Below are 27,283 nucleotides of genomic sequence, written 5' to 3' on the forward strand. Positions count from 1 at the left end.
GGAAAGTCTATTATTACAGCTGATCTCCAGACAATAGATATCTGTTCTCCTGGATAAAATGGCTGCTTTGGAGGGTGGCATTATACCCTGAGGAGATCCCTCACCGACCCAGACTCCATGTCAAAATCTCCAGGTATTTCTGAATCCAGAGCTGGCAACCCTAGAAACAGCAGATGGGGAAATTGAGACCTTGCGTGAATAAGAAGTAGAGCTGGAGAAGAGAAATTAAATTTTGAGAGGGGCATGCTGAAATATGAGGATAACAAAATAGCTAGAACAAAATAGCTAGAACAGGAGGAAGAGAGAATCAAAGTAGAGGGTCAAAAACCTTCAAGAATGCTAAGGGTTTTACTTGGTATGTGGTAGGGAAAGATCCCCAGATCTCCTTGGCTACTTTTGAGAAGCTAATCAAAATTTGAATATTTCTACCACATGAAATACCTACTGAGCCTCATAAAGGGGGAGCTGGCAGAAGCTTATGAAAGTTTCCCCTCAGACAAAGCAGTAAAGTATTAAGATTTTAAACTGGCAACATACCACAGATTCGAGTTAAGGCCTAATCATTTCAGAAAAAGATTTAGAAGTTTACAACCCCATTCTGGGATTGCAGTTCCATTTAAATAAGATTATATTTTTTAAAGCACTGCATGAATCGTACTGCACAACCTTCTCGTTTAAGAGCCCATGCATTCAGAAACCTGTTTCTAATGAAAACTGGTAATGTGCTCGCCTGCCGGTGTGGTGGTTGGCAAGTGAATGAAAAGTATAAAAATACCATAAAGCAATTGTGGGTTATGTAGAAATTGGTTCTTCCCTTCCTTCTCTTATTTTATGTTTGGTTGTCTTGGAAAGTTTCCTTTAGAGACTAACATCCTACTTCTGCCGCTGTAGATCCATCATGAAGAGTTGCTGATTCAGCAGTTTGAAGGGCAGAGAGATATAATCCGTCAGCAGGACATAGTAACAGATGGAGGCCTTTAAAAGCAAGTTTGCTCTGGGTGTTAAGGTATCCCTTAGCTGAAACAATTAGACGCAGACCCTCTTCAGAGAGAGCGAGGTATAGTCATGTGTAATTTTAATCTAATCTACTGAGATCCATCAAACCTGGGGTAGAATAGAAAAACCTTTGCCTTCTCATTGTAATCTTTCATTAAAAAGCAAGCAAAATACTGTTTAATATTCTAATACCTTACCTTTTCCCTCCTGTATAAAGAATTAAAGGAAAATGTCCCTATTGTTTTAAGTTTTCTGTTTCTCAAGGGTCATCATAATCCATGGTTTATCAAGAATGAGACAGGCCTTTATATGTATACTAATACATTGATGTACTTCATTTGTACCTCACCCTTTTCCCTAGTGGCGACCAAAAACAGCTCATATTACTCTCCATTGTATCATATCAACAACCCTAAGAGGCAGATTAGGTTGACAGTGTGTGGGATTAGTCAAAGGTCACTCAGTTACCCAGAGGGATGGGGTGCATGTCAAACGACCTCAGGTGCAATGGGGGGGATGCAAAATCACCCTCACCCCCTCCTCCCCCATGCTGACCTGCTGCCAGGAGCCAGCCTGCTGCCATGGTGCCCGTCTGAGCTGCCTCCTTCCCTCCCCAGGCCCTCAGGGGCTGGGGGCGGCTTGGATGGGTACCGTGGCAGCAGGCTGATTCCTGGGCCGCCTGCCTCCCTGAGAAGGGCAAGAGGCGGCCAGCAGGGTGACCACGAGGGGTAGTTTGGGGGGGGGGCACAGCAACAGGAGCTGTTGCTGGCCCAGGAGCCAGCCTGCCGCTGCAGTGCCCATCCGAGCCACCCCTGAACCCTGCCCCCTGAGCACCGGGGGGGACGAGGGGGTGGGCAGAGCAGGTGCTGTCCCCAGTACGCTTCTGCATTGGGCCCGTGCTCAGGAGAACTTCCTTATGTAATGTGACCTTTGGTCAGATCTTTCTGCCCTAACTTTTATCCCCAAATCAGCAGGCATCTAGCTCAGTGATGGCGAACCTTTTCAAGACCGAGTGCCTAAATTGCAACCCAAAACCCACTTATTTATCACAAAGTGCCAACATGGCAATTTAACCTAAATACTGAGGTTTTAGTCCTGCATGCACCCGCTGCTCTGCCCTGCGCTGCTCCAGCACCTCCACCCCACCCCTCTGCCTCCGTCCCACCCGCTCGAGCAGGGGCCAGCCTGCTCTAGCCTCCAGCAAGTCCCACATGCACCGCTCTGCACCTCTCTATCATCTCCGCCTCCTCTGCCTCTGTCCCCCCCTCGGGCAGCAGCCGCAATCGAGCATACCCGGAGCACGAGCACCAGACCAGCCAGCCGAAGTGCTCCCTGCTTTCGCGTGAGCCGGTGGCGTGCCCAAGCCAGCCTAGATGAGTGTGTGTGGGGGGTGATTTTCTGCCCCCCCACATGATGAACTCTGTTCGCACGTGCCCACAGAGAGGGCTCTGAGTGCCACCTCTGGCACCCGTGCCATAGGTTCGCCACCACTGATCTAGCTAGTCACAGAACTGGTACAGAATCTGTGAGAAGGAAGGCCCTTGGTTCTTAAGCAAGTCACTGACAATTGTATGCAAGGCAGAATTCAGCAGGTGAAGGTTTTTCATAAATTGTTTTGCCTCCTCTTTTTACACTAGCTGGTGTCAGCCTTCTGTACCACTGTTAAATGCACAAGAGCCCAGCTGAAGGAAAATGAAGGCGGCAGCTCTGTTAATTGTGTCACTTTAATGGTCTGCAGTTCTTACTGAGCACACAATAGCAAACTGGCATGAAATTCAAAACAGCTTAGCAGAAAAGCCCTGTTAAATTCAAGAAGGCGGTAAAAGGTAAAATCACACATGGCCATCAAATCACAATTGTGTTCCCGTCTCCCGCTGTTTGTTAGTTAACATTGTGAAGGGATCTGGAGAACAGAGTGCCACGAGGTATTAAATTTACAGCCCTCCCCTCCACTTTCATTTTCTTGGCATTTCATGTGCCCATTTCCGGGGCGGGGGGGTGAAACACTACAGAGATCTTTTGGGGATTGGGATTACCCTCCCAAACTAGCTCAGGGTGATTTACAATAGGAGTAACACAATAAAAACTGACTCGGGAATGATAACCCATAATTTAAAATCGAGTACAGCGACTAATTCCACTAACTAAAATTAGATAAATTCAGTTAAATTAAAATCTAATTAAAATTCATGAATGTAGGAGAACAACTCTGGAGCCATCCATCTGCAGAGAGGTGGTACATAACCATAGGGGACAGATGATAACATTAGTACAGACCTCAGTGAAATACTTGGTGGAACAGCTCCGTTTTACAGACCCTGCGGAACTCCCATAAGGTCCCGCAGGGCCCTGATCTCCTCTGGAAGGCTGTTCCACCAAGTTGGGGCCAGAACCGAAAAGGCCCTGGCCCGTATTGAGGCCAGTCAAACCTCGCATGGGCCAGGGATTATTAAAAGTCCTTTTGATCCAGATCTTAATGTCCGCTGGGGGTTATGATGGAAGTGGCGGTCATGCAAGTAGCGTGCAGATGTAAGCTTTTTTGTTAATTCTTGAGCGAAGTTTAGTCTAGGCCCAAGTTTGTTTCATGATGACAAGGGCAGATAATTTCAAATGGTCACCTCACAACAAAACATCCTAAGCTATGCTGTGCTCCTCACAATATGACCTGAAATGTAGTCTAAATAAGGTGATATGGGTACCGTGGCAGCAGGCTGATTCCTGGGCCGCCTGCCTCCCTGAGAAGGGCAAGAGGCGGCCAGCAGGGTGACCACGAGGGGTAGTTTGGGGGGTCACTATGGTCTGTGGTCACTATGTCCTGACTAAGATAGCCCAGGCTAGTCTGATTGTGTCAGATCTCAGAAGCTAAGCGAGGTCAGCCCTTGTTAGTATTTGGATGGGAGACCAATGGCACTTCTGAAATCTCTTGCCATGAGAACTCTATTGCAAGGTTCCCCCGCATGATGGTCGCTGACACCTTTTCAGGTACCCACCAAGTGTTTTTAGGAATTGAAAGGAGCCAGGTAGGTCTTTTGCCCAGCAAAGATTCTGACCACTAGAGATCTGAATGTGCCCGGTGCACGATGCACCCCCCGTCCCCTTGTGGCTTCGCCATTGGGATACAGCTGCAAGGGTTGTCCATGTTTTGAGAAATCCCAGGCAAAAGATATCCTTTTTGCCTTCAGTTTTCTGAACAAATTGGCAGAGGCCAATTTACTGGAGGTCCCCGGCCCCTCAATGATGCGGCTGGCCTCCACTCGAGCCAGGACCTTCACGGCTCTGGCGCCAGCCTGGTGAAACACTCTCCCTCCGAGCCGTCCGGGCCTCTGCAGATCCAGCAGGAATTTCCGCCCAGGGCCTGTAAGATCTTTGAGTTGTTCCACCGGGCCTTTGGAGAACCCGGCCGCTGAGGATGCCCCTGCTCCCTCCTCTTTACCCCCATGGGCCCTAATACCATCAGGACCCATCATTTCACATTAGGAGGGTTTTGTAAGGGCGCGGGCGATGTTTTAAGATACTACTGTTGTTTTAATTATATGTATGTTTTAGCTGATGTTTTATCTGTACACTGCCCTGAGCCCTTCGGGGATAGGGCGGTATACTAAATTTAAATAATAATAATAATAATAATAATAATAATAATAATAATAATAATAGTAGTAGTAGTAGTAGTAGTAGTAGTAGTAGTAGTAGTAGTTGTTGTTGTTGTTGTTGTTGTTGTTGTTGTTGTTGTCACTGTAGTAGTAATAAGTTTGTCTTGGCCATAGGCCTTCGCAGTCTCCTCATACACAGCATCATGAAATTAAAACATGCACAAAAAATCACCCCATGTATACCGACACAGTTAAAATAAATGTTATCGCTGTTACATGTGTTACTTGCATTTTTCAGTCCTGTTGAAAGAGAGATCCAGAGATACCTAACCTGTTCTCATCGTTGATCTCTTGTTATGTTATCTGGCATAGTCCTGGTCTGTCTATGGACACTTTCACACATGCAAAATAATGTACTCTCAATCCATTTTCAATGCATTTGCAGCTGGTTTTTACTGTGCGAAATAGCAAAATCCACTTTCAAACAGTGGTGAAAGTGGATTGAAAGTGCATCATGCTGCATGTGCAAAAGTGCCCTACGTTACTGGTTGTAGTTTGTTGGCTTAGTTGATACTGCCTTTTGCTGAATAGGTATTCCTTCAAGCTCCACATTTGCATCAGAAGTGACAGGGAAATGGAGAATCCTTGTATTTGATTTCATTTCAGTCTCCCCCTGTGTGCATTGTTACCTTTCTGTGTGGTATCAAATGTAAGGGAGGAAATGATCCTGTCAGACTATTGGCAGCACCATATTCGGATGTAGTGGAAAAAGTGGAAGATTTGACACCCTCTCTCCTTCACCCCAATCAACAGTTGCCCGTCTATATGACAGGTTAGTGGAATCACAGACATTTGCCTCTGAGCTTGGCATACGCAGCCAAAGGGAACAGAATAGCAAGAAAACAAGAGTTGTTGAGTATGTGGAATCAAATTAAAGTCCTCCCTTCAAACCAGACAGAAATGTAATCGTAGAAAAAAGCACGTTGGAAAACAGACATTACTGCCATCCTCTTCGGTGGCAAGTGCTGTGTGTTTCTGCTGACTAGTAACCATCTCTGTCAGACTGGTGAGTCTCTGACCTATTGTGGATGCAGTGTTTACCCTGTGGCTCTTTTCTTTGTAGTGGAGTTTTCCTGTGGCTGTCTGTTTAAATGCAGGATTCTCCCCTGGGAGGTATCCCCAGCCAAGCCAGCCATTCCCCACTGCTTCCTCTGTGTTCCCTTTTTTGTTTGGTGTTGTTTTTGTTTTGTTCAGGTCTGCTGGTCCAAAGAGTGATAAGAACTGCTATAGGGTGTGGTGTGTGTGTGGGGGGGTGGGGAGGAGGGAGAGAAGGTGAAAGAAACAAGCAAAGTTAAAGCAGCAGAGGAGAAGTCACACTTTTGGAGGTTTTAGAAGCTGCGAGGCTTCTATGATCTGGCTTGCAGTCACTTCTGGAGGGGGAAAATGTGTGTGTAACCAAGAATCTGCCCTGAAGGGAATGCATGCTAACCATGGGGCAGACCATAAGTGCATCGTAGGCCTTTTTGAATTCAGATTAGTTATACATAAAATGACACTGTTGACCACTTCTATAGAAGTGCTGTACAGCCTGGGTCTTACCAACTCTACCGGGGCTGGCCAGTGGCACCTGTGACCACTCCTGAAGAGTGCTCATTCTTGTGAATTCTTTGCCCATGGCAAAGTCAGTGGGCCCCTGAACTGGTCTTGCCACCAAACGCAGGCTGAATTCCCAGTTGTGTCAAAGATCTTGTAACTCAACAATCTCTCAGTCTCGCTTTAAAGATTTTAGACCAGTGATGGCGAACCTATGGCACGGGTGCCAGAGGTGGCACTCGGAGCCCTCTCTGTGGGCACGCGCACACAGAGTTCATCATGTGGGGGGCGGAAAATCACACACCCCATACACACACATCTAGGCTGGCCTGGGCCACTGAGCACGACATGCGCGCACCACGGTGAGCAGGGAGGACTCAGCTGGCGGCCCTGGTGCCTGTGCTCCAGGTGGCTGCTGCCTGGGCGCAGAGGAGGCAGGGATGCTAGAGAGGCACAGAGTGTTGCGCATGGGACTTGCGGCTAGAGCAGGGTGGTCCCTGCTCAAGCCGGTGGGGCAGAGGAAGAGGGAGCCAACCGTTTTTTTCTAAACGAAAACCTCAGCATTCAGGTTAAATTGCTGGGTTGGCACTTTGCGATAAATAAGTGGGTTTGGGTTGCAATTTGGGCACTCGGTCTCAAAAAGATTCACCATCACTGTTTTAGACGTTTAAATTGCGAAATTTAATGTTAAATCACCCAGAGAGCCAGTGTAGTTTAGTTAGTAGGATGTTGGGCTGGGAACTGAGAGACCCAGGTTCAAATTCCCACTCTGACATGGAGGCTTCTGGGAGAACTTGGGTGACACACAGTCAGCTAACCTGCTTTACAGCATTGTGAGCTTAAGATCGAAGGAGAGAATGATTTAAACCACTTTGGGTCCCCACTGGAAATAAATAAAATGATACATTATCCGGAATATCTGGGAGATTGTTAATAAATCATTGTCTTAACTGCCAGATGCACTAATAGATTTTATCTTGTCCATTTTATTTTGTTAATATGTTTTGAGATTTGTTTTTAATCGAGTTGTTCTAACCTGCCGTGGAGATGTCTTACAGAGAGCGCAGGACTTCTGTTTTAATTAATCACTTCATAAAACCCTAATTCTTCCTTCTCTTCATTTATCAAATATTGTGACTAATGATTGCTACCACTTCCCTCCATTTATTTTCTCAATTAAAGCTGAAGACACGCTTCACTCTTATAACTTGAAGGTTTACTTTTAATGTGTGTGAGAGTAAAAATTACTTGCTCCCACAGAATCCTAACCCCCTGTGTTTCTGCACTCGCCTGGGCGTGTTTCCTGCTGGAGAAGCCTAAAGCAGTGACTCGCGTACGGAAGCAGAAAGTTGTCTCTTTGTAAGCGGGGGGGGGGGGGGGGGAGAGTTCTGTACATCTCTGCAGGTGTGATTGATTAATTCAGAGACACGGCAGAACTTTGCATATCATCACCAAGTCGAAAGAGGCTGATGATTCCAGAGCAGTAAATCTTACAAAGAAACAGTGGGCAACCTCATTTATTGTTGGGTGCCGGGTAGACTCAGAAAAATCTTTAATGATTTGAGGTATTTTATTTCTCTTAGTACTCCATCATGCTAGGATGCCTCCTGACCCAGTTTGGGAATTATGTTGTAGCATGATCAAGTATCTAGGGCAAGGCTATGCAAATAAGAGCAGTTTCCCATCAAGTTTTTTATGGAACGGAGTGAATTTATTACTTATTTAATTTGCTGTAGTAGATTGTCTGAGATTGCACAGAACGAACCTTCCCCCATGAAACTGGATAGCCAGTGGCGGAGGAGGGGGAAGTTCCAATCCCAAAGTAAACGTGAACACATAAGTTTGGTTTTCCCTCTAAAAGTGATTGTCATTCATTCTTCTAAAGAAAAATAAAACGTTACCCTTTTTGACATTTGTGGTGGGGTAAAACTCACTGTCCACCTCGACACTGGTGACCTGCCTTCCATTCACATGGATTCCGTGGGAACAATGCAACAAAATCCTCTGAAGATGCCAGCCACAGATGCAGGCAAAACGTCCGGAGAAAATGCTACTGGAACACGGCCATACAGCCCCAAAACCCCACAACACTCCAATGCAACAAAATATTTGCAATTGAGTCTCATTAAAATCAAAGAGGTTTCAGATGGACCTGCCTAAGTTGCACTTGAACTTGTTTTATATTGAGTTGTACCATTGTTCCATCAAGTCAGTACTGTCTACTGTTGACTGGCAGTGGTTATCCAAGTTCTCAATCTTTCACATTACCTGCTCAGGAGGTAGGTGATGTGATCTTTTACATCATCTACTTTGGAGATGCCAAAGATTGAAACGGGAACAGGATTGAAATATGAGCTCCCAAAGGCACCTGGTGGGCCACTGCGAGTAGCAGAGAGCTGGACTAGATGGACTCTGGTCTGATCCAGCTGGCTTGTTCTTATGTTCTTATGTTCTTATGAACCTTTTGCATATGTAGCAGAGAGATGTTGTGCTGCTGAGACATAAGCCCCTCACACAATACAGAGACTCGTTGGTCACGTATGAGTCATATTTCATTGCTCTCAGTGGGACTTGACTATGACCCATGAGTTTTTACATTGTGCTCACTTCTTAGAGAATAATGCAATATATGGATTCTCCCCAACTCTGCAATACATGGATTCCTCCCTCTTCTCTAGTCACCATGAGGTCTCACGGAGCCAGGAAATTAGTTTTAATATGATGTGCTGATTGGGTCTGGGTGTAAGAGATCATGGAGGGAATCTTTGTCTGGGGGCTAATGGTAGCTCTTGACCACTCTGAATCCACTCTTCAAAAGTCATACCTGTCATAAAGTCAAGCATTTTACTAATACATAAAATCTGAAAAACCCTCTCTGATTGGCTGGGATTTTAAGCATACATTTTAATAATATATATTAAGGGGTTTTTTTTTACAGTGTTGCAATTTCCGTGATGCTGTTCTTTACATACTTGCTGTGCTTCATTTCAGTGCATAAGAATGACAATAGATGTCGCACGCATGTAATATTTCTCCTTTTCTACGTTATTCAAATTAGCTTCAGCCCTCATACATAATTCTGCCATTTCTTTTATTGCTGTAGTAAAGCAAATGGTTCTTTTATACAAATGTTACCGCTCGGCTATTAATTCAGTGATTATTTTGGATTATGGCACTCCTGTTAAATATAGGATGGTGAAACCTCATAAATATAAAGATTGATATGAAAAAAATTGTCTTTGACTTGTTTTGTTCATCAGTTTATGATCAGTTTTTAAAATATTTTTCTCCTTGGCAAATCTCCATAGTTTACTCAATCTGCTGCTCCAAGAAAAAAATTGTACTTCCAGTATATATTGCTTTATTGGCACAATGTCAGTCATTTACGCAGAGCACTACGAGATATAACAAACATTTCCAATTGTCTACCAGTATCTTGTTACATTTGACTGTAAGTTGGCATTAGTCTTCTCAAAGGTCAGTTATGCAGGAAAGTGGAAAGTGACAGTGGAAAATGTCATCAAGTCCCAGCCAACCTGGCAATCCTGGAGGATTTTTAAGACAAAAGACAGATGATTGGCCATCCTGGTCTTCCATCCCAATATTAACCAGGACTGGCTGTGCTTAGTTCCCAAGATCTGACAAGATTGGGCTAGCCCAGGGGTCTGCAACCTGTGGCTCTCCAGATGTTCATGGACTACAATTTCCATCATCCTCTGCCATTATGGCCAATTGGGCTGATGGGAATTGTAGTCCATGAACATCTGGAGAGCCACAGGTTGCAGACCCCTGGGCTAGCCTGAGCCATCCAAGTCATGACAATGGTGTATTCCCACTATTCAAACCTACAGATTACTTTCTTACACAATTTTCTTCTTGGGCGTTGCAAACAAGCTTTGCCCAGGAGAGATGGACAGACGAGCTCCCAGGAGTGGTTTGTCGTGTCTGAACCAGCCCATGGTCAGGTAATTCTTTATATTATCCTCTTCGCTAGGATACCCAGATATGCAGATGTGTAGATCAAGGATGCCTTTGTTCCATCAGTGAAATACCCAGATATGTAGATGTGTAGATCAAGGATGCCTTTGTTCCATCAGTGCAAACACGAACTCTGTATGGATGGACACTTGTATTAAGCGAGATCGTCAGCCTGTCCAGTAGTTCATAATTGTTGCATTAGTGGCACTCGAGCAGAGCAGATAGCTCTTCAAATTGTACGTTCAGAACTCATAATTTCTTCTTGTGTATGTAAAGGACAATCAAGTCACAGCTGATTTATGGCGACCCCGTAGGATTTTGAAAGCAAGTAATTAAGCAAAAATAGCTTGCCAGTGGCTTCCTCGGCCAGCAGGTTTTTCTTGGTGGTCTTCCATCCATGTACCAGCCCTGCTTACTGTTCCACATCCAACAGGACCCCTTTCCATATGGCTCGTTTCTTCATGGAAAAGAAGGATGTGTATCTGGAAAAAAGCACACACGGTTTTCCTTTGAGAAGGGAGATAAATATTTATTTTGACAAGAGCACGCTAGTCAAGCATGTAGGCCTTCTATCCATGTATCTGCAGAAAAATATACCCATTACCCCTCGCAATATTCACTGTCTATTTGGACAGAGATTTTGATTTGTTCAGACATAATATGAAATTATGCTTTGGTTTAACTGTGGTTAGTTTCTGAATCCAACGTTTGCCTCACAAACAATAACTGAAATCCGAGTTTGTCTTGACAAATTTTGGTTTCATCAGTCAAGGAGACTGCCAGTGAGGGACAGTAAAAGGCGTGAACAGATTTAATTTAAAGCAGGCATCTCTTGTCCAGGAAGTGTTTGAGAACAAGGCAGGATATCGTTGCCCAGACATTACAGCTAAAATTAAACTTTGATTAATTTTGATCTCATTTTGATATGCTTAAACAACCTGCAACTAGGGTGCTGTGTGGTTTCTGGACCGTGTTCTAGCAGCATTCTCTCCTGACGTTTCGCCTGCATCTGTGGCTGGCATCTTCAGAGGATCTGATAGTAAGAAAGGAAAGCAAGTGTATATATACCTGTGAGTAGAGGTCAATAGGTGAGGGCATCTGAATAGGAGTGGCCTGGTAAGTGAGTAACAATGAAGTGTAGCATGTGAGTAACTACTTCTATTCAGATGCCCTCACCTATTTACCTTGCTATCTCCACTGCTATCCCATCGAAACAAGTAGAGATTTGTGCAGCCATATTTGTTGGATTGCATCCTTAGGTTACAATTTATTCCCTGTTCAACCTAGCTATGTCTCTCCCTGACAATACTTCGTCCGTTATCCCCTTCCAAATTTGTTCCACTCTATACATTTTAAGGCACTTCAGAAAAATTCATTTAAAAAACAACAGAAAAAAAGCAGAACTATGTCTGAAAAGTTTCTTACTGTCTTTGGATAATTCTAGACAGCAAGCATCCCACTTGTGTCAGAGCTTGGCATAGACGACGTCCATTTTGATGACTTCTCCCTCGATGCCGATACCATGATAACCGCAGCCCTACGGATGTTCATGGAGCTGGGAATGGTTCAGAAATTTAAAATTGACTATGAGGTAACCGGCTGCTCTACAGAGATAATCAGCTTCTTTTATCTTGGCAGCGTTGTGTCCATTTGTCCATGTTAGTATCCCTGATGCGGTTTCTACTTTTCCATTTCAGACTTTGTGTAGATGGCTTTTGACAGTTAGGAAGAATTACCGAATGGTTCTGTATCACAACTGGAGGCATGCTTTCAATGTGTGCCAGCTAATGTTTGCAATGTTAACGGTAAGTGTTTGACTGCCACAACCGCCTGCCTGTAAGAACCTTTTACCACAGCCACTGTATACATGTCTGAACATTTGTTTCCTTTTCTTTTTGCTACTAATCTATCTGTATGAAGTTATCTAATACTCAAAATGTCCCATAAGATTAAGGGGCCCTAATTACAGCAGCAAATATTTAACATTTGACAAAGGATGAGCCATAGAGACACAGTGAATGATTAGGGGGAAAAGATGACTATTGTGCCGTAGTAACATTAGTGCAGTTTTACAAAATTATTTCGTTCGTGATAGTCAGACAGATAGAAAGCTCTCCTCTTCTTTTCATATTTCTTTCCTGTCAAAACAGGAGACAAATCTATTAAATCTTCTCTCGTGCATTTGGTTCAGTCAGAGAAAAGTCGGTTGTATCAAAGTCCATTGGAATATACAATGTTAAGGTATATGAATTTTAACGGGACAAGGCCTGGCTGCAAAATTTCTCAAATACTGCTTGAATCCTGCTCAAATACAGGCAAGCTGGGAAAGGGGGGGATGCCAGATAGCTGGCAAAAATTAGCAGTGACCGGAGAATACACATGGATCTGAAAATGGATGTGAGGTGCGTAGTTCCTGCATCCAGTTAGGACTGAAACCATGGAAGTCTTTCTAGGATGCTGACAAACCACAAATTACAGATGTAGGAAAAGTAGGGTTGCCAATTACCTGGAGAGAAAAATGTCTCCTCCCCATGCTTAACTGAGGCTTATTATGTCTCCTCCCCATGCTTAACTGAGGCTTATTATGATGTTACATACAAGGTAATGTTATTTACCTCCACACCATGAAAAGATCCACCTGTCCACCACACAGCACCCCAGTGATTCCAGCCGTCAAAGCCTTTGACAGTACACCCACTTGTCCATTTCTACGCATTAAACCTCCATTAAAAGGACAGGGCTTATTTTATCTCCAGGTTGTCAGCTACTCTAAGGAACAGAATAATGGTCAAAGGGGGGCAGATCGGATGGGTGAAGAAATCCTATCCAGTGATCTAATGAAGAATGGGAGTGGTTGCTATTTCAGTATTAAGCTAAAGTACCACAACATCTTATGCTGGCAGCTGTTTACAACCGTCCTAATAAAGACAGGTGAACCGTCTTATTTTGCTTTGTGGAAGGCATCAGAAAATCTAGCCAACTATATAAGAGAAAATTGAGAATTATTGTTTCCACACTTGTCATGTTTACACCCAGGCACTAATCACATACCTTCACTTTTTAAACAAAAAACAAAACAAGGGTGAATGAGTAGCCTGCGGGGATACCTTAAATATCATAAGACTAGACTCGCTGCATGAATTTGGGGTTGATGGTCCTTGAGAGACTTTTCCAACTGTAGTTTTTATGATGAAGTGCTTCGAAGCCTACATCGTGACTGCAGAAGAGGCCGGTTTCAACCACTGTGTCACCTAGCGTTATAGCACTTCACATGTCACTACGCCAGGTGATATTTTCTGTGGGGAAAGTGCATTACATCAGAGATAAAAAGCAGTTCATTGGAAGATAAAATGAGCACGATTAATTATGTTGGTGCTCTGCTACCTGGGGAACTTGTTAAAATAAACAACTTTCAGGATGTTTATAAAGCCATTAAAGGAGGACAGTACACAGTAAGCAAGAGGAGGCGAGATACAGCCATTTAAGAAGAGGGGAAGTGGGTGGAGGGCATTATTGCCCCCCTTCCAATAAGCATATATTTTCCATTCCAGGTGGTGGTCTTAAAAATGATTCCCTGGATATGTGGCACAGTTCTGGTTCACCCAGTGGCAAGATGTCTATTATGGGTGGTTGAAATCTGGAAAAGGCTTCCATGTCCCCCATCCTTTGTAGGGCCAGTCAGCCCTGACCCTGGCTAATATTTGGATGGGAGTCCTCCAAGGAATACCAGGGTTGTGACCCGGAGGCAGGCAATGGCAAACCACTTTGGAATGTCTCTTGCTTTGAAAATCCCACCAAGAGTTGCCATAAGCTGGCTGTGACTTGAAGACAATTCCCGCCCCCCCGCCCCCCCAAAAAATTAATGTATATGTGTTTGAATCTTTTTTTAAAAAGACTCTGTCAAGATGCTTGACAAATGGATTAAGGAGCAAGGCATAGGGCAGACATTCCTCTTTGATATGAGAAGCAGCAAACCTGTATTTGAACTTATGATGCCCTGGTTATACCACAAATCAAAGAGCCTGCAGGAATATATGTATTTGTCCTCCATCTAAGAATCTAAGCTAACTTGGTTGGAAGGTCAAGTTGTTCCTTGATAACATTTGATAATTAACGCCAGTAATTTGAGAGTTTAATACTTGTTTTCTTTTGTATAAAGATTAAAACCAAGCCGATGAATTCAGATCTTAATGACTGCTATGTTTGCGCTGTATTTTCCATACCAACAATACATGTTTAATATATGATTAGACAAGCTACCTCTAGGTGGTGCTCAAAGGCCACATTTGTTTCAGGTTGCTTTGGTTGGTGGTGTGTGTGTGTGTGGGGGGGGGCATTTTTCATCTCGTGATTAAACAGCTTCTTTTCCTCTTGACTATATACCTGCCATACAGAAAAATCAAATAGATCTCTTCCTTTATGGCAAGTGTGCTTTTCATTTAGATGGACTGTTAGGGACTATTATGGCGGTAGAAAGTGTTGTCAAGTTGCAGTCGACTTACAGTGACCTCATAGAGTTTTCAAGGCAAGAGACCAACAGAGGGGGTTTGGCATTGCTTACCTCTGCCTAGCAGCCCTGCCTTCCAAGTAGTAACCAGAGCTGACCCTTCTTAGCTTCTGAGTTCTGATAAGATTGGGCTAACCTGAGCCATTCAGGTAAGAGCATATGGGCTATTAATCTCTGCATATCTGCCCAGCTAACTCTGCCAAACATTGCCAAATGAGGACAACTTTCAGCATACTTATTTGTCACTTCTCACACTGCAGTTCTCCTGTTTTGACTCTTAACTGCAAATTCACGTAACATTTTTTTTCTCCTTAGCAAGATAATTCCCTGGTGGTGGATTCTTGGGGAATCTATTATTGTAAATGGCTTCACACAACAGATGTTGCACTGCCACATGGTATCCAGCAAGCCATTTCTGGATAATGACCATTTTCAAACAATTCTCCATATGCACATCTTTACCATAAGGCTGTTGCCTCAAAGTCATATTGTACTAGTAAATGGATATATGAATTGCAATGATCCCCCACACCGTCTTAACGTCTTCAGGCAGGGAAACCACTAACTGACCTGGCTTGTCAGATTTTTCCTGCCTTTTTCCTTTCCAGGACTGAGGTGCTTCAGAAATGATAGCATTTGGTATAATCCCTCAGCATTTGGTATAATCCCTTTCCCTCAGCCCTGTGATTGACCCTGAAGGTGAAGAATGCTTGATGACTTAAACCGTCTTTAGACAAATCACTCACTCAGGCACACAAAATCAGGATACTGAGGCAGATTTTAAACTTAACCAGAATAAAAGGTTTATTAACAGAGAGGAGAAAGGGAGATGAATAACTTGGAGATAAAGAATAGATGAGGCAAATCAGCCAGTAGATAGATAGACAGACAGACAGACACACACACACACACACACACACATACACAGGCTAGAGCTTGGTAAAGAGATTCAACGTTTGGTTTTTCAAGTACAGACGTATCAGTTACAGTTCAGCTTAAATGTTATATAGTTTTTTCTCAGATGGTATAATTTTGCAAGATGTTCTGGCTAATGGCTTGTTCACACACTCACAGTGTTGTAACAGGCTTGGAACATGTATTCAGTACCCTCCTTCAGCCTTTCACATTAGAAAAAAACCTTCAACTAAAGCATAAAGCACTCTCCTGAGGAAACACTCTCCCCTCAGAGATATTATGCTTTAAAATACAGTTAAGGCATGATAGCTGTTAACACCAGGAACTAAAAAGACCAAAAGCCTCTTCAAATGTACTGTCAGGGAGTTAACCTCCTCCCCCTCTGCCTCATCTAGCCTGATGGTGGTAGGGTGTCATCCGTGTTGCAGAGGAACAACCCTTCCCTTTTTTTGTTTTTCTCAGCTGTACTAGTGTTATTGTGCAGTTACATTTTGAAGCGGAAATTAGAGATCTCTAGTATGGGGGCGGGGGGGGGAGGTGAAAATTGTCCCACCTTGCACATGTGAAAATTCTATGTGGGATTCAATCTAAGTATCTCTCGGTCTGAAGACTGTAGATAGTTAACGGAAATTAGAGATTATGTCCCATGGTATTGCACAGATTTTATCCAAAAGGACTTACGTACACCTAGGATAATATCTGCATCCATGGGCTTGTTGACTCCAAGTGACTGTATCTTGTTGATTTCATTCTGTAGGATATGTCTGTTTTTAGAATAAATTTCTTAGATTTTTAGAACAAATTAGATGTTTAGATTCTTAGAACAAATATCTTAGGCCGTTTCCACACGGGCAGAAAATGACGGCCTGGAGACGGTAAAAACACCGTCTCCAGGCCGCCATTCGTCTGAGCGCGGCGCAGCTGCAGCTATGCCGCCACTGACCTGGAGCGGCGCTTTCCCCGGCCGCTTCCTAAGCGCTCTTTTTTGAAAGTCCGCTCGGTAGTGCAGCCGCTGTCGAGCTGACGCAGCGGCTTCACTGACTCCACCGGCACTCACCTTCGTCCCTGGGCCTCGATTAGTGCGCCGCCGAGGCCTGGGGACAGTGCCCTGCCCCTGCGCAGCAGAGCAGGCGCCAAGAGACCAGGGTCGTCAGGCCTCAGCGGCGCCGAACAAGGAATGCTTGAGTACCGGCCGCTCGCGGCGCCAGCTGCCACGCCTCAGCGTTCCGGGACGTCGATGCGGGCGGTCTGGCGATCTTCCAGTGCGGTAGCGAGAAGCGCCGACTTAAGCCGTTCAGCTGCCATGCGGAAGCGATATGCATTTCTCGCAGTAGCAAGCCATCCTCTGATGTTTTTGGCACAGTAGTCTAACATGGTTTGCCCCTTGGATATCAGGGTTTAGAGATAAAAGTCTTCTAGAAAATTAGGACAGCAATCCTAAACTGGTCTATTCATCATCCTACTCAGGTCTGTTCAGTGAGACTTACTCCCAGGAAAGTATTCAAAGGATTGTACTATTGCAAGCATAAGGCTCGTAATACGTTGTCCAGAAGGCTTCAAAGTGATCTGTACTAGTCGCAATTGCAGTCAAAATATCCTACACTTAATAGAACATTTAATTATGCATAAAATAGCGAGTTTCAAAATGCACATTAGATTTTGGAGAATATTTTTTAATAATATGGAACATCTGTGTTTAAAAATGTAACATCTAATTCAAAAGGCTGAAGGATAAAATTATGTTTTAGTGATCTGCACATTGTGTTATATTGTCCTACAAGGATAACTTTTCCCCTTGAAATCTGTATTCATAAATGGCCATGCCATTAAATTGTTCCTAGGTGTAATATTATCTGGATAATGATGTTGTCACTAAACTCTAGATACTTAAGTAAAGACACCTTGAAATATAGGCACAAATTTTTTTTGATTTCACCTACTTACTTCTTAAGCGTTACGTAGCTTCTTATGGAATGTAATAATTTTGCACAACTTACTGGTAATGTAGGAAAGAAAAGCATATGATAATTTTAGATTTTACGATAATACTGCCAACGTCTCTGCACTAGAGAATGGCAGTGAAAACTTTTATTACAGGCTATTACAGTAAACACACTGAACAATCCCTTTGGCATTTATTATATATATGCATCTTAAAATGTGGATGTTACATATTTAAGAATGACATTTGTGATATCAGCCTAGTTAGGTTCGGAGAAACAAAACGATTGTGAATAGCAAGTAACAGGGATTCATGCAGGCTTCTTTTGTTTAGAATTAACATTATCGCTAGTTTTCTGTTCTTATCATATTGTACAATATGTGTGTCTTACCTGGTTTTAATATTTACCTCAAACTCTAGCGTTTTAAAAACTTATAACTGGAAAAAAAATTGCGGTTAAGACTGTGAAATCAGAAATCATCTTGAAGTCTGTGTGGAAGGACTATACTGCTTTACATAAATGCAGATTTACCGTGGAGCTCTACATGGCTTTCAAGTCTTGCAACTGCACATAGGCAACTCACTTGAGGAAAAGATTGAAGTAACAATGGCCGTTTCCCCACTTTTAAAATGACGTCGGTTTCGTCTGGTCCAGGACCTTTTTAGCACGAGGGCCGTGTTCCCTGGGCTTTTCCACTGCCCCGCGCTCTGCACAGGGTCATCGAAAGGTACTGCATTATTTGAGGCAGCCAGAAGCGCATGAAACAGCTGGTCGGAAGTGACTCTGCGTTGTTCCCGCCCCTGTAGTGGGGAGTGCAGTTGGACCCCGCGCTACTCGGCGAGAGTAGAGCACAGCAAACAGTGAGTGGGGAAAGGGCCACAGAAATAATTGTAGCTGAGGGATAAAAGCCCTGACCTGGATGGCCGAGGCTGGCCTGATCTCAACAGACCTTGGAAACTAAGCAGGGTAAGACCTGGTTATAACTTCGATGGGTGACCACCAAGGATAACCAGGATCATTATGCAGAGCAGTGGCAAACTAGCTCTTGAATGTCTCGTGCCTTAAAAACACTGCAGGGTTGCCAGAAGTCAGCTGCAACTTGATGGCACTTTCCATAACCACTAAGGGGGTGGGGGGAGGAGGAGGAGGAGTCGTAGTTTTGATTTATATCCTACTTTTGTCTCCTGTAAGGAGACTCAAGGTGGCTTACAAGCTCCTTTCCCTTCCCCTCCCCCCAACTGTCATCTTGTGAGGTAGAGAGCTATGAAGAACTGTGACTCTCTCAGAGAGCTATGAAGAGCTATGAAGAACTGTGACTCACCCAAGGTCACCCAGCAGGAATATAGGAGTGCTTAAACACATCTGGTTCACCAGATAAGCCTCTGCCACTCGGGTGGAGGAGTGGGGAATCAAACCCGGTTCTCCAGATTAGAATCCACCTGCTCTTAACCACTACACCACGCAGGACATCAAACATAGGCCCATTATGCATGGATACAAAGGCCTTTATTGAAGATTAATACTCTAATAGAGTTCACCTTTTCCATACCACTACAGATGACAGTTACCCAAGATAGATATAGAAGATAGACAAAACGTTCTCTCACAACCTTGACATCTTTCGGTTTACTATTCACTATCTGAAGCAGCAATCCTGGTTCCAGCTGGGCCACCACTATTCTGACCTCTTAGGGCTGCTGACACAGATCCTTAGGGCTGCTGACACAGATGCCAGCACCTAGGTTAGAATCAATTGGACCATTTCTGAGGCAAGCAAAGATTGAAAAGGAACATACAATTCTAAATACTGAGTTTTAATGTTTAACCATATTTTCACCCCATGGTTCAGGATCTGCAGATGGGTTGTGGAATTCCTCTGCATGTTGAATCATAAATCATCAAGGAACCACCATTTATAGCTTTTTGAAAGGGCCTTCACCTACTGCACGTGCATGAGAACAAGAGTGTCACCACCCCCAGGCCACTATCCATGTGCACACCAAGGAGAGCAGTAGGACTGAGATTTGGTTACTCAATGGTAGAAAGGTTTCCTTTTTACCACAGGCAGAGCTCTGCTTTCTGTCATGTGACTCTGACGTCACAGGAGAGTGATGTCACGGTATTTCCTGTCATGTGCTCGTAGTTCGGTGGGCCCCATGCTGTCACCCGGGGTCAAAGGCAAGCTCCAGGTCTGGAAACAATAGAGATCAGTGATTCCTCCATTCCTTCACAAGACTGCATTCATTAGTCCTTTGTTTGGGCCTTATCCTGAATGCAGTATCAAGATTTAAAATGATTTCACAACTCTGCAGCCTTTTGTGTGTTTAATGGTCTATACTGTTACACCCTGTATGTCTTGGCCTTTGAGAATCACAGCGCGTTCCATTAATCCATCACTTTTAACTCTCATGACTACTGTCATTGATAATCATAATATTACTTGTAGGAATAAGACAATTGGACATAAGAAGGGCTGTTTGATCCCCAGCCAAACTTACATTAATCATGTTTCTTCAGATATTCTCCTCAGATATTTTGAACAGCTGAAAACAACAGTTCAAATAACTGAAGTTTAACCCAGTATCTAATAATAAAGCACATAAAAGTGGACACTCTTTGTCGCAATTCGGTTCCTCACATGAAAGAGTGACCCTCCATTACTTGCTTTTTTAAGGTCATTTTTTTCTGACAAAAATAAATTCTCTGTCACCATTCCTGATATGCATTTTGGCTTTACATTTATAAATCTTTAAACAATTAACTCTGTGATCCTTTTTCTGGTGCCTTATGTAAGAAGTGGAAATACTTCTGATCTATAGCTGTATTTTATGAAGAGTACAATGCTTTTGTAATTACCTGTGAGATCCTGTATATACCTAATTGATTGCAAGGCTATTTGATTAACTGAAGTTGAACTCATACTTTCGATGCTATTTGGGCTTTAACTAATTTTTGACTATGCACTTCAGTTATGACATAAGTTGTGAAAGATACATTGGTTGGCCCCAATGATAGGGGTCAAAATCCACTTGTCCAGACAATGAAGACACTTGTAGGAGTACAAAGGTTTCTTTATTGCAGGCAAAAGACAGATCAAGAACAGCGAAAAGAAAGCTCTGTCTGACCAACAGCTTTCCTCAATATAAGCACACCCCCCCCCCTTTGAAGCAAAGATACAGCAAAGATACATTGTCTTGAAGGAAGGGAAGCCTCTTGCGTTCTTTACATGGAGTTGCGAGCCTGGTGACCTTTCTGTACCCCCTCAACACTTCTGGCACCTAAGGAGATTGCTCCTTTGCTCTGTTGTCACAGTGCAGGAGGCAGGGCAAACGCACACTGCCAAGGCAAGAGGATCAGGGGTTTAATTGCAGCAGTCCTGTGCGGGTGGATATTCTCAATCCTGTGCCCAGCTTTCAGTGCAGAGCAGAATCACAACTCCAGACAGTCAATACCGTCGCAAGAAGACGCCGGTCATTTAACATTATATAGAAAAAGGTTGATTTCTGTTTCTTTTATCAAGCCCTCTTCATTTCTGTTTTCATTATGTCACATTTAACCTGATGTCTGTAATAACGCATGACCCTTACTGAATGGAAAGCGTGCCGTTCATGAATTACATTAAGCGTTCAGCAGCTGGATGTGGGAGCGAATTATTGACAATAGCCATTATCTTTCCAGTTTGGCTTCCTTGTTGCGGCGACGCAACCATTTGCCCAAATAGAGACATTTTTAATTGCAATTTGGCCATGCTCCGACGACGCATCTGGATTCATCGCTAGCTTTTTTTGTATGTGAAGTGGAACTAGTATATTGCAGAATTTGCGAAAGCTGGGAGAAATACTGCGTAGAAGGGAAAACAATATTCGAGGCTGTAAATTATCCTTTTCTTTTAACCTTGGAGTGCTTTTGAGCCAATGAATCCGGGCCTTTACCCTTCCCTTTACTGGAGTGTTCAAAGTTTAATCAAGATTTTAACCACATCACCGGATGCTGCTTTTACTTGAGGTCACCAATATTGTTTTTCTGTTTTCAGACAGCGGGATTTCAGGAGATCCTGACAGAAATTGAAATTTTAGCTTTGATTGTGGGGTGTTTGTGCCACGACCTTGACCACAGAGGGACCAACAATGCCTTTCAAGCCAAGTATGTTCCTTAATTCTTATTACTTTGTCTTTCTGTGCGAGAGCGGAGGGTGTCAGGGGTTGTAGAAGAAAGCATTAATTTTGAGGTGCCGTCGTAAGCCAAAGTATTCTCATGTTTTGCTTTAAGAAGGGCCATCCACCTTGTAATTCCCTATTCTTCCTCCTCTTTAAATAGCTCTTTAAAAACAGCATGATGCCCTTTGTATCATGGTGTTGATTTGGCCTGCCCCATGTGAATTTCTTTATAGTATGCTACTCTGATAAAAAAAATTTTGGGGGGATGATCCATTGGCTGGATTTTTTTTATATATTTGCATATCCCCATATGAGGAGCATTCCCTGTCTGGCATTCTGGTTTCTGTATCACCATCTCATGAATGTCTTTGCAGTATTAAGATAGCCAGTTGCATTCAAAACTGAAACCAGCATTTTTGCAAATGGAGGCTTATCTGGGGAATTCAGATCAGCCTGTGTTCTCCCATACACACCAGCTGGGTGACCTTGGGCTAGTCACAGCTTTTTGGAGCTCTCTCAGCCCCACCCACCTCACAGGGTGTTTGTTGTGAGGGGGGAAGGGAAAGGAGATTGTCTTTGAGTCTCCTACAAGAGACCCTTTGAGTCTCCTACAGGAGAGAAAGGGCGGATATAAATCCAAACTCCTCCTCCTCCTCCTCCTCCTCCTCCTCCTTCTTCTTCTTCTTCTTCTTCTTCTTCTTCTTCTTCTTCTTCTTCTTCTTCTCCTTCTCCTTCTCCTTCTTCTCCTTCTTCTCCTTCTCCTTCTTCTAATATTGGGAGAGACTGCTGGGGAAAATGACTCTCTTTTTTGCAGTTAGTGTAGGTTTCGCTCCACGTGTGAGCCATGGGTCACACTCAGTGGTGGGATCCGAAAAATTTAATAACAGGTTCCGATGGTGGTGGGATTCAAACAGTGGTGGCGCCGCACACACGCACCTCCAGTCCCTATTGGGCAGGGAGGTTGCTTTAGTAACCCCTTCTCGGCACTCAGAAAAAATTAGTAACCACTTCTAGAGAAGTTGTGAGAACTGGTTGGATCCCACCTCTGGTCACACTATAAGAAATTTGAGGTTATGCTAATAAGGGAAACAGTTGTTGGCTTGGTCAGATAAAGCCATCTTGCTTGCCAGCCTGAGTCACTTGATCATCTCTATTTGAGAAGGAGGACATTAAAACTTCTGCCCTAGACTATGGGCTCCTCCCTTGTGAAAACATTCGGCTCCCTTGTTCTGAGTCAGACCAATGGTCTTTCAAGGCCACCGTTGTCTCCTCTGACTGCTAGTAGCTCTCCCAAATGCCTGGCAGGGATCTTTCACATCCCCATTTCCTGGAGATGCCAGAGATGAACCTGAGATCTGCATGCAAAGCTGATGCTGTGCTTGTCAGCCGCACTCGCATTGTAGTATTTTGTGCCGTAGGAATTGAGGAAGAAACAGAGTCGTAGGAATTGAGCAAACCGAGAGATTTCCTATTGCAGTCCTGGCTAGGGTGACAAGGTGTTAGCATGCATTTAGTCCTGCAAGAGTGGTGTTCTATTCTGTGCTATTCTTCCTTGTAGCTATTCTCCATACCCCAGTGAACACCTTCTTGAGCTGTTATATATACTCGGGCATCGTTTTGTAACCCCAGTACTTATTAGTACAAAGCGAAGAGTCCTGAGCTAAGGTTCAGAGGCGGATTAACCTTTAAATGAAATAGAGCAGCTGTATAAAGCAAGGCAAGGACGTGGCTGAATTATGACCAGCACCTGAGCGGGACAGTTACGCAGGAGTTGTGCACTTGGAGCGAAAGTCCTTCTGCTGCTTCCTCTGCTGCAGTTATTGAAGGGCACATCGACAGGAGAGCTTCTTTGGTGTCATACAGACAGTCTATGATAAAGTACTGCAGTTCAGTGTGGTGCAGAGCTCTGATACCGATCCTTCTCATTCTTCACCATGTTGATTGGGTCATCTGCTCACAGCCACCTAATCTGCAAAGAACTGTGACTAGCCCAAGGTCACCCAGCAGGAACGTAGGAGTGTGGAAACACACCTGGCTGACCAGATAAGCCTCCGCCACTCAGGTGAAAGAATCAAACCAGTTCTCCAGATTAGAATCCACCTGCTCTCAAGCACTACACCATGCTGGCTCTCAATTACAGTCCCCTGTAACTGATTTGTGTGCGCCAAACGTAACATTGCCTCTCTACTCCCAAACTGGCAGCTTTTACCTTGTCATAGAGAATGCAGAAAATGGATCTTCTGCTCGGTTGTGACGCATTTTGAAACAGCCCCAGCATGAAAGGCAGAATGGCTGCATATGATGCGCTGCAGACTTCCGTAATGGGAAGGATGGGTTGTGTTCACATCCCTACATTTCTGTTGAGCTGGTGGAGAAAAGAGCTTTCGCTCTGCGACGATGGGAAAGGCCCATAACCGATCCTTTTGGGGCCTGCTTTTTCACTGCAGGGGCAGACCTCTGTCTGGACTGCGCCAATTTAAATGAGTCTGGCCCTTTCCCTAGCATGCTAGTTTTGTATGTACTGGGAATGGTGGGCACACAAATTCCTGAGTGTAAAGAATCCCCCTACTTTGATCATCAGTTGTATACCCCACGCAGAAGGTGCCTTATTGAGGAACATACCCTAATCAAAGTGTTAATTGAACAAAACAGAAAGAAGAAGAAGAAGAGTTTGGATTTATATCCCCCCCCCCCTTTCTCTCCTGTGCGAGATTCAAAGGGGCTTAACATCTCCTTGCCCTTCCCCCCTCACAACAAACACCCTGTGAGGTAGGTGGGGCTGAGAGAGCTCCGAAAAGCTGTGACTTTCCCAAGGTCTCCCAGCTGGCTTGTGTGGGAGTGCACAGGCTAATCTGAATTCCCCAGATAAGTCTCCAAAGCGGCAGAGCGCGGAATCAAACCCAGTTCCTCCAGATTAGAATGCACCTGCTCTTAACCACTGCGCCACTGCTGAGAGGGCACTCAAACAAATGTCTGTATGCACATAACCACCCACATGCTTAGATTATCAGGTAGGAGTACATTTGAAATGCCCCAGGTCTTTGCTTAGCAAAGTCATTCCAGAAGATTAGACCTTTTTCAGTGGTTGTCCCTTCACTGTGAAGCTACTTGTCTGTGGAAGCCTATCAGGTCCTGGATTTAGGAAGCTGATGAAATATTTCTATTCCACAAGACCTTTGAGAGTTATGCTGTTTGATTAGACTGTTGTTGTGCATCTGTGTGCCCTGTGATTGGTTTTGTCATCGATTGATGCCTTCAGTTGGCCTCTTCTGACTGATTGCATTCTGTCAGTTTATGGGAGTCAGAGTTCCCTCAAGAGCCAAAAAAAAAAAAAAAGGGATAGAAATTAAAACTTATCCATTTAGAATATCTGCACCCTGTCTTTCTGCTAGGAATAGCACTCAAGGCAGATCACGGGTTTAAAACAAACGAGTAAAACAGAAATGCGTACAAATGAAGGGGAAAAAACTAAGTGAACAAGCAACGACCAAGCCTCTGTGACTTGCCATGTTCTATATCAGTGGTGGCGAACCTTTGGCACTCCAGATGTTATGGACTACAATTCCCATCAGCTCCTGCCACCATGGCCAATTAAAAAGCATCCTGTTAAAAACAGCTTCCACCTGACATGTTAAACGCATAGGTGTCAAACTTGCTGCCCTCCAGATGTTATGGACTACAGTTGGCCATGCTGGCAGGGGCCGATGGGAATTGTAGTCCATAACATCTGGAGTGCCAAAGGTTCGCCACCAATTGGCCATGCTGGCAGGGGCTGATGGGAATTGTAGTCCATAACATCTGGAGTGCCAAAGGTTCGCCACCACGGTTCTATATGGTGTTCTTTAGAAAAAGAACAGGATATGTACTGTAAAAAATAGCATGGCAGGAGTCTCCAACATGCCACCCTAGGGCACCATGGCATCCACTAACACCTTTCCTGGTGCCCACCAAGTGTTTTCAGAAAGGGAGCAGGACCAGATGGAACTTTTGCCTGTTGAGGCTCCTGCTTGGCTGTCCAGATTTTTTACGCATTTTCCGTTGATAGCATCAGCCACCACAGCACTAGGATCTTCACTGTGTGACTGAAGATAAGTGGTTACATGCAATTTTTAAAACAATATGTCAGAGACGTAGCTCCAAGGGGGCCGGGGTGTGCGTGATGCACTGGGCGCACGCCCCTGCGGGGGCATGACGGGGGCAGAGGACGCATCAGTGCACCGGGCGCTTTCCCCCCTTGCTACGCCTCTGCAATAGGTTCATTTTAAAAAGCATCCTGTTAAAAACAGCTTCCACTTGACATGTTAAACGCATAGGTGTCAAACTCACGGCCCTCCAGATGTTATGGACTACAGTTCCCATCATCCCCTGCCAGCATGATGCTGGCAGGGGATGATAGGAACTGAAGTCCATAGCATCTGGAGGGCAGCAAGTTTGACACCTGTGTGTTAAAGCGTTAATATTAGAGATATACATGACTTCACTCCCTGACATTTTAGTGTCTGGCGTCGCCTTCTGTGGCACCCTTTTTGTGGTTGTGCCTACCACCCTGTGTCAGAATTCTACTCTGATACTCCTGTAGTAAGGGGATCTGAGGCATGATGAACTTGAAAAAACCCTATATGCAAATGGTTCTGCAACAGGGGCCAGAAATGGATTCCTCTGAAACCCAGAATAACTTGCTGCCCAGCCGCTACATTATAATTACTTCCACATTTTTTCCACTATAAAGAAATCTTATTAAATTATCAGCTGCCATACAAATGTGGGGCTGGGGCTGTAAAGCCTACAGCATTTGATAATTAAGAGCATTAAAGCAGTACGGTCCATTTTTGTGGTTAATTAAAAAGAGATCGAGGATATTGAAACCTTCCTTGGGGGCATGCACTTTCTAACCTAAATGACTTTCTTACCGATGCCAAAAGTGTGGGGTGAGCTGGAGTTGTTCAGGTGGATGACAGAAACACCTGCTTCATCTGTTCTAGAGTGCATTGCTGCTGAACAACAAAAATAAAAATTTTGGTTTGGGAAATGCATCTTTGAAAGCCTTTTCCTGGGAAGAGGAAGAGGAAGGCAATGTACCAGTGTGGTGCAGTGGTTAAGAGCAGGTGGATTCTAATCTGGAGAACTGGGTTTGATTCCCCACTCCTCCACCTAAGTGGCAGAGGCTTATCTGTGAACCAGATGTGTTTCCGCACTCCTACATTCCTGCTGGGTGACCTTGGGCCAGTCACAGTTCCTTGGAGCTTTCTCAGCCCCACAAGGTGTCTATTGTGGGGAAAGGAAGGGAAAGGAGTTTGTAAGTTTGTAAGAGATATATAAATCCAAACTATAAATAAAGAGATGTATAAATCCAAACTACTACTACTCCTCTTCCTCCTCCTCCTTTTCTTCCTCTTCCTCTTCCTCTTCCTCTACTTCTTCTTCTTCTTCTTCTTCTGAAGGAAAAAAACCTTGGGGGGTATCTGCCCATGCAAGTACTGTTCTATATGTTTTGTTACCTATGAATTGTCCATGAGTTATGATAATAACTTGGATATTAAAGCTAAATTTGAGACCAGTGGCACCTTTGAGGTCAACATGATTTTTTGGATATGAGCAGCAGTC

General features: G+C 44.1%; 1 protein-coding gene across 1 annotated transcript in view; it reads left to right on the top strand.

Moving 5' to 3' along the window:
• Nucleotides 1–27,283, top strand: part of PDE11A (phosphodiesterase 11A) — a 219,634-nt gene that overhangs the window by 143,660 nt on the left and 48,691 nt on the right. Inside the window, exons 11-13 of the mRNA XM_048484470.1 lie at nucleotides 11,602–11,748; nucleotides 11,855–11,962; nucleotides 21,556–21,665. Coding sequence (XP_048340427.1) covers nucleotides 11,602–11,748; nucleotides 11,855–11,962; nucleotides 21,556–21,665 — 365 coding nt within the window. The remainder of the gene's footprint in view (nucleotides 1–11,601; nucleotides 11,749–11,854; nucleotides 11,963–21,555; nucleotides 21,666–27,283) is intronic.

This window comes from Sphaerodactylus townsendi, linkage group LG02 (assembly GCF_021028975.2).
Source record: "Sphaerodactylus townsendi isolate TG3544 linkage group LG02, MPM_Stown_v2.3, whole genome shotgun sequence".
Taxonomy (NCBI): Eukaryota; Metazoa; Chordata; class Lepidosauria; order Squamata; family Sphaerodactylidae; genus Sphaerodactylus; species Sphaerodactylus townsendi.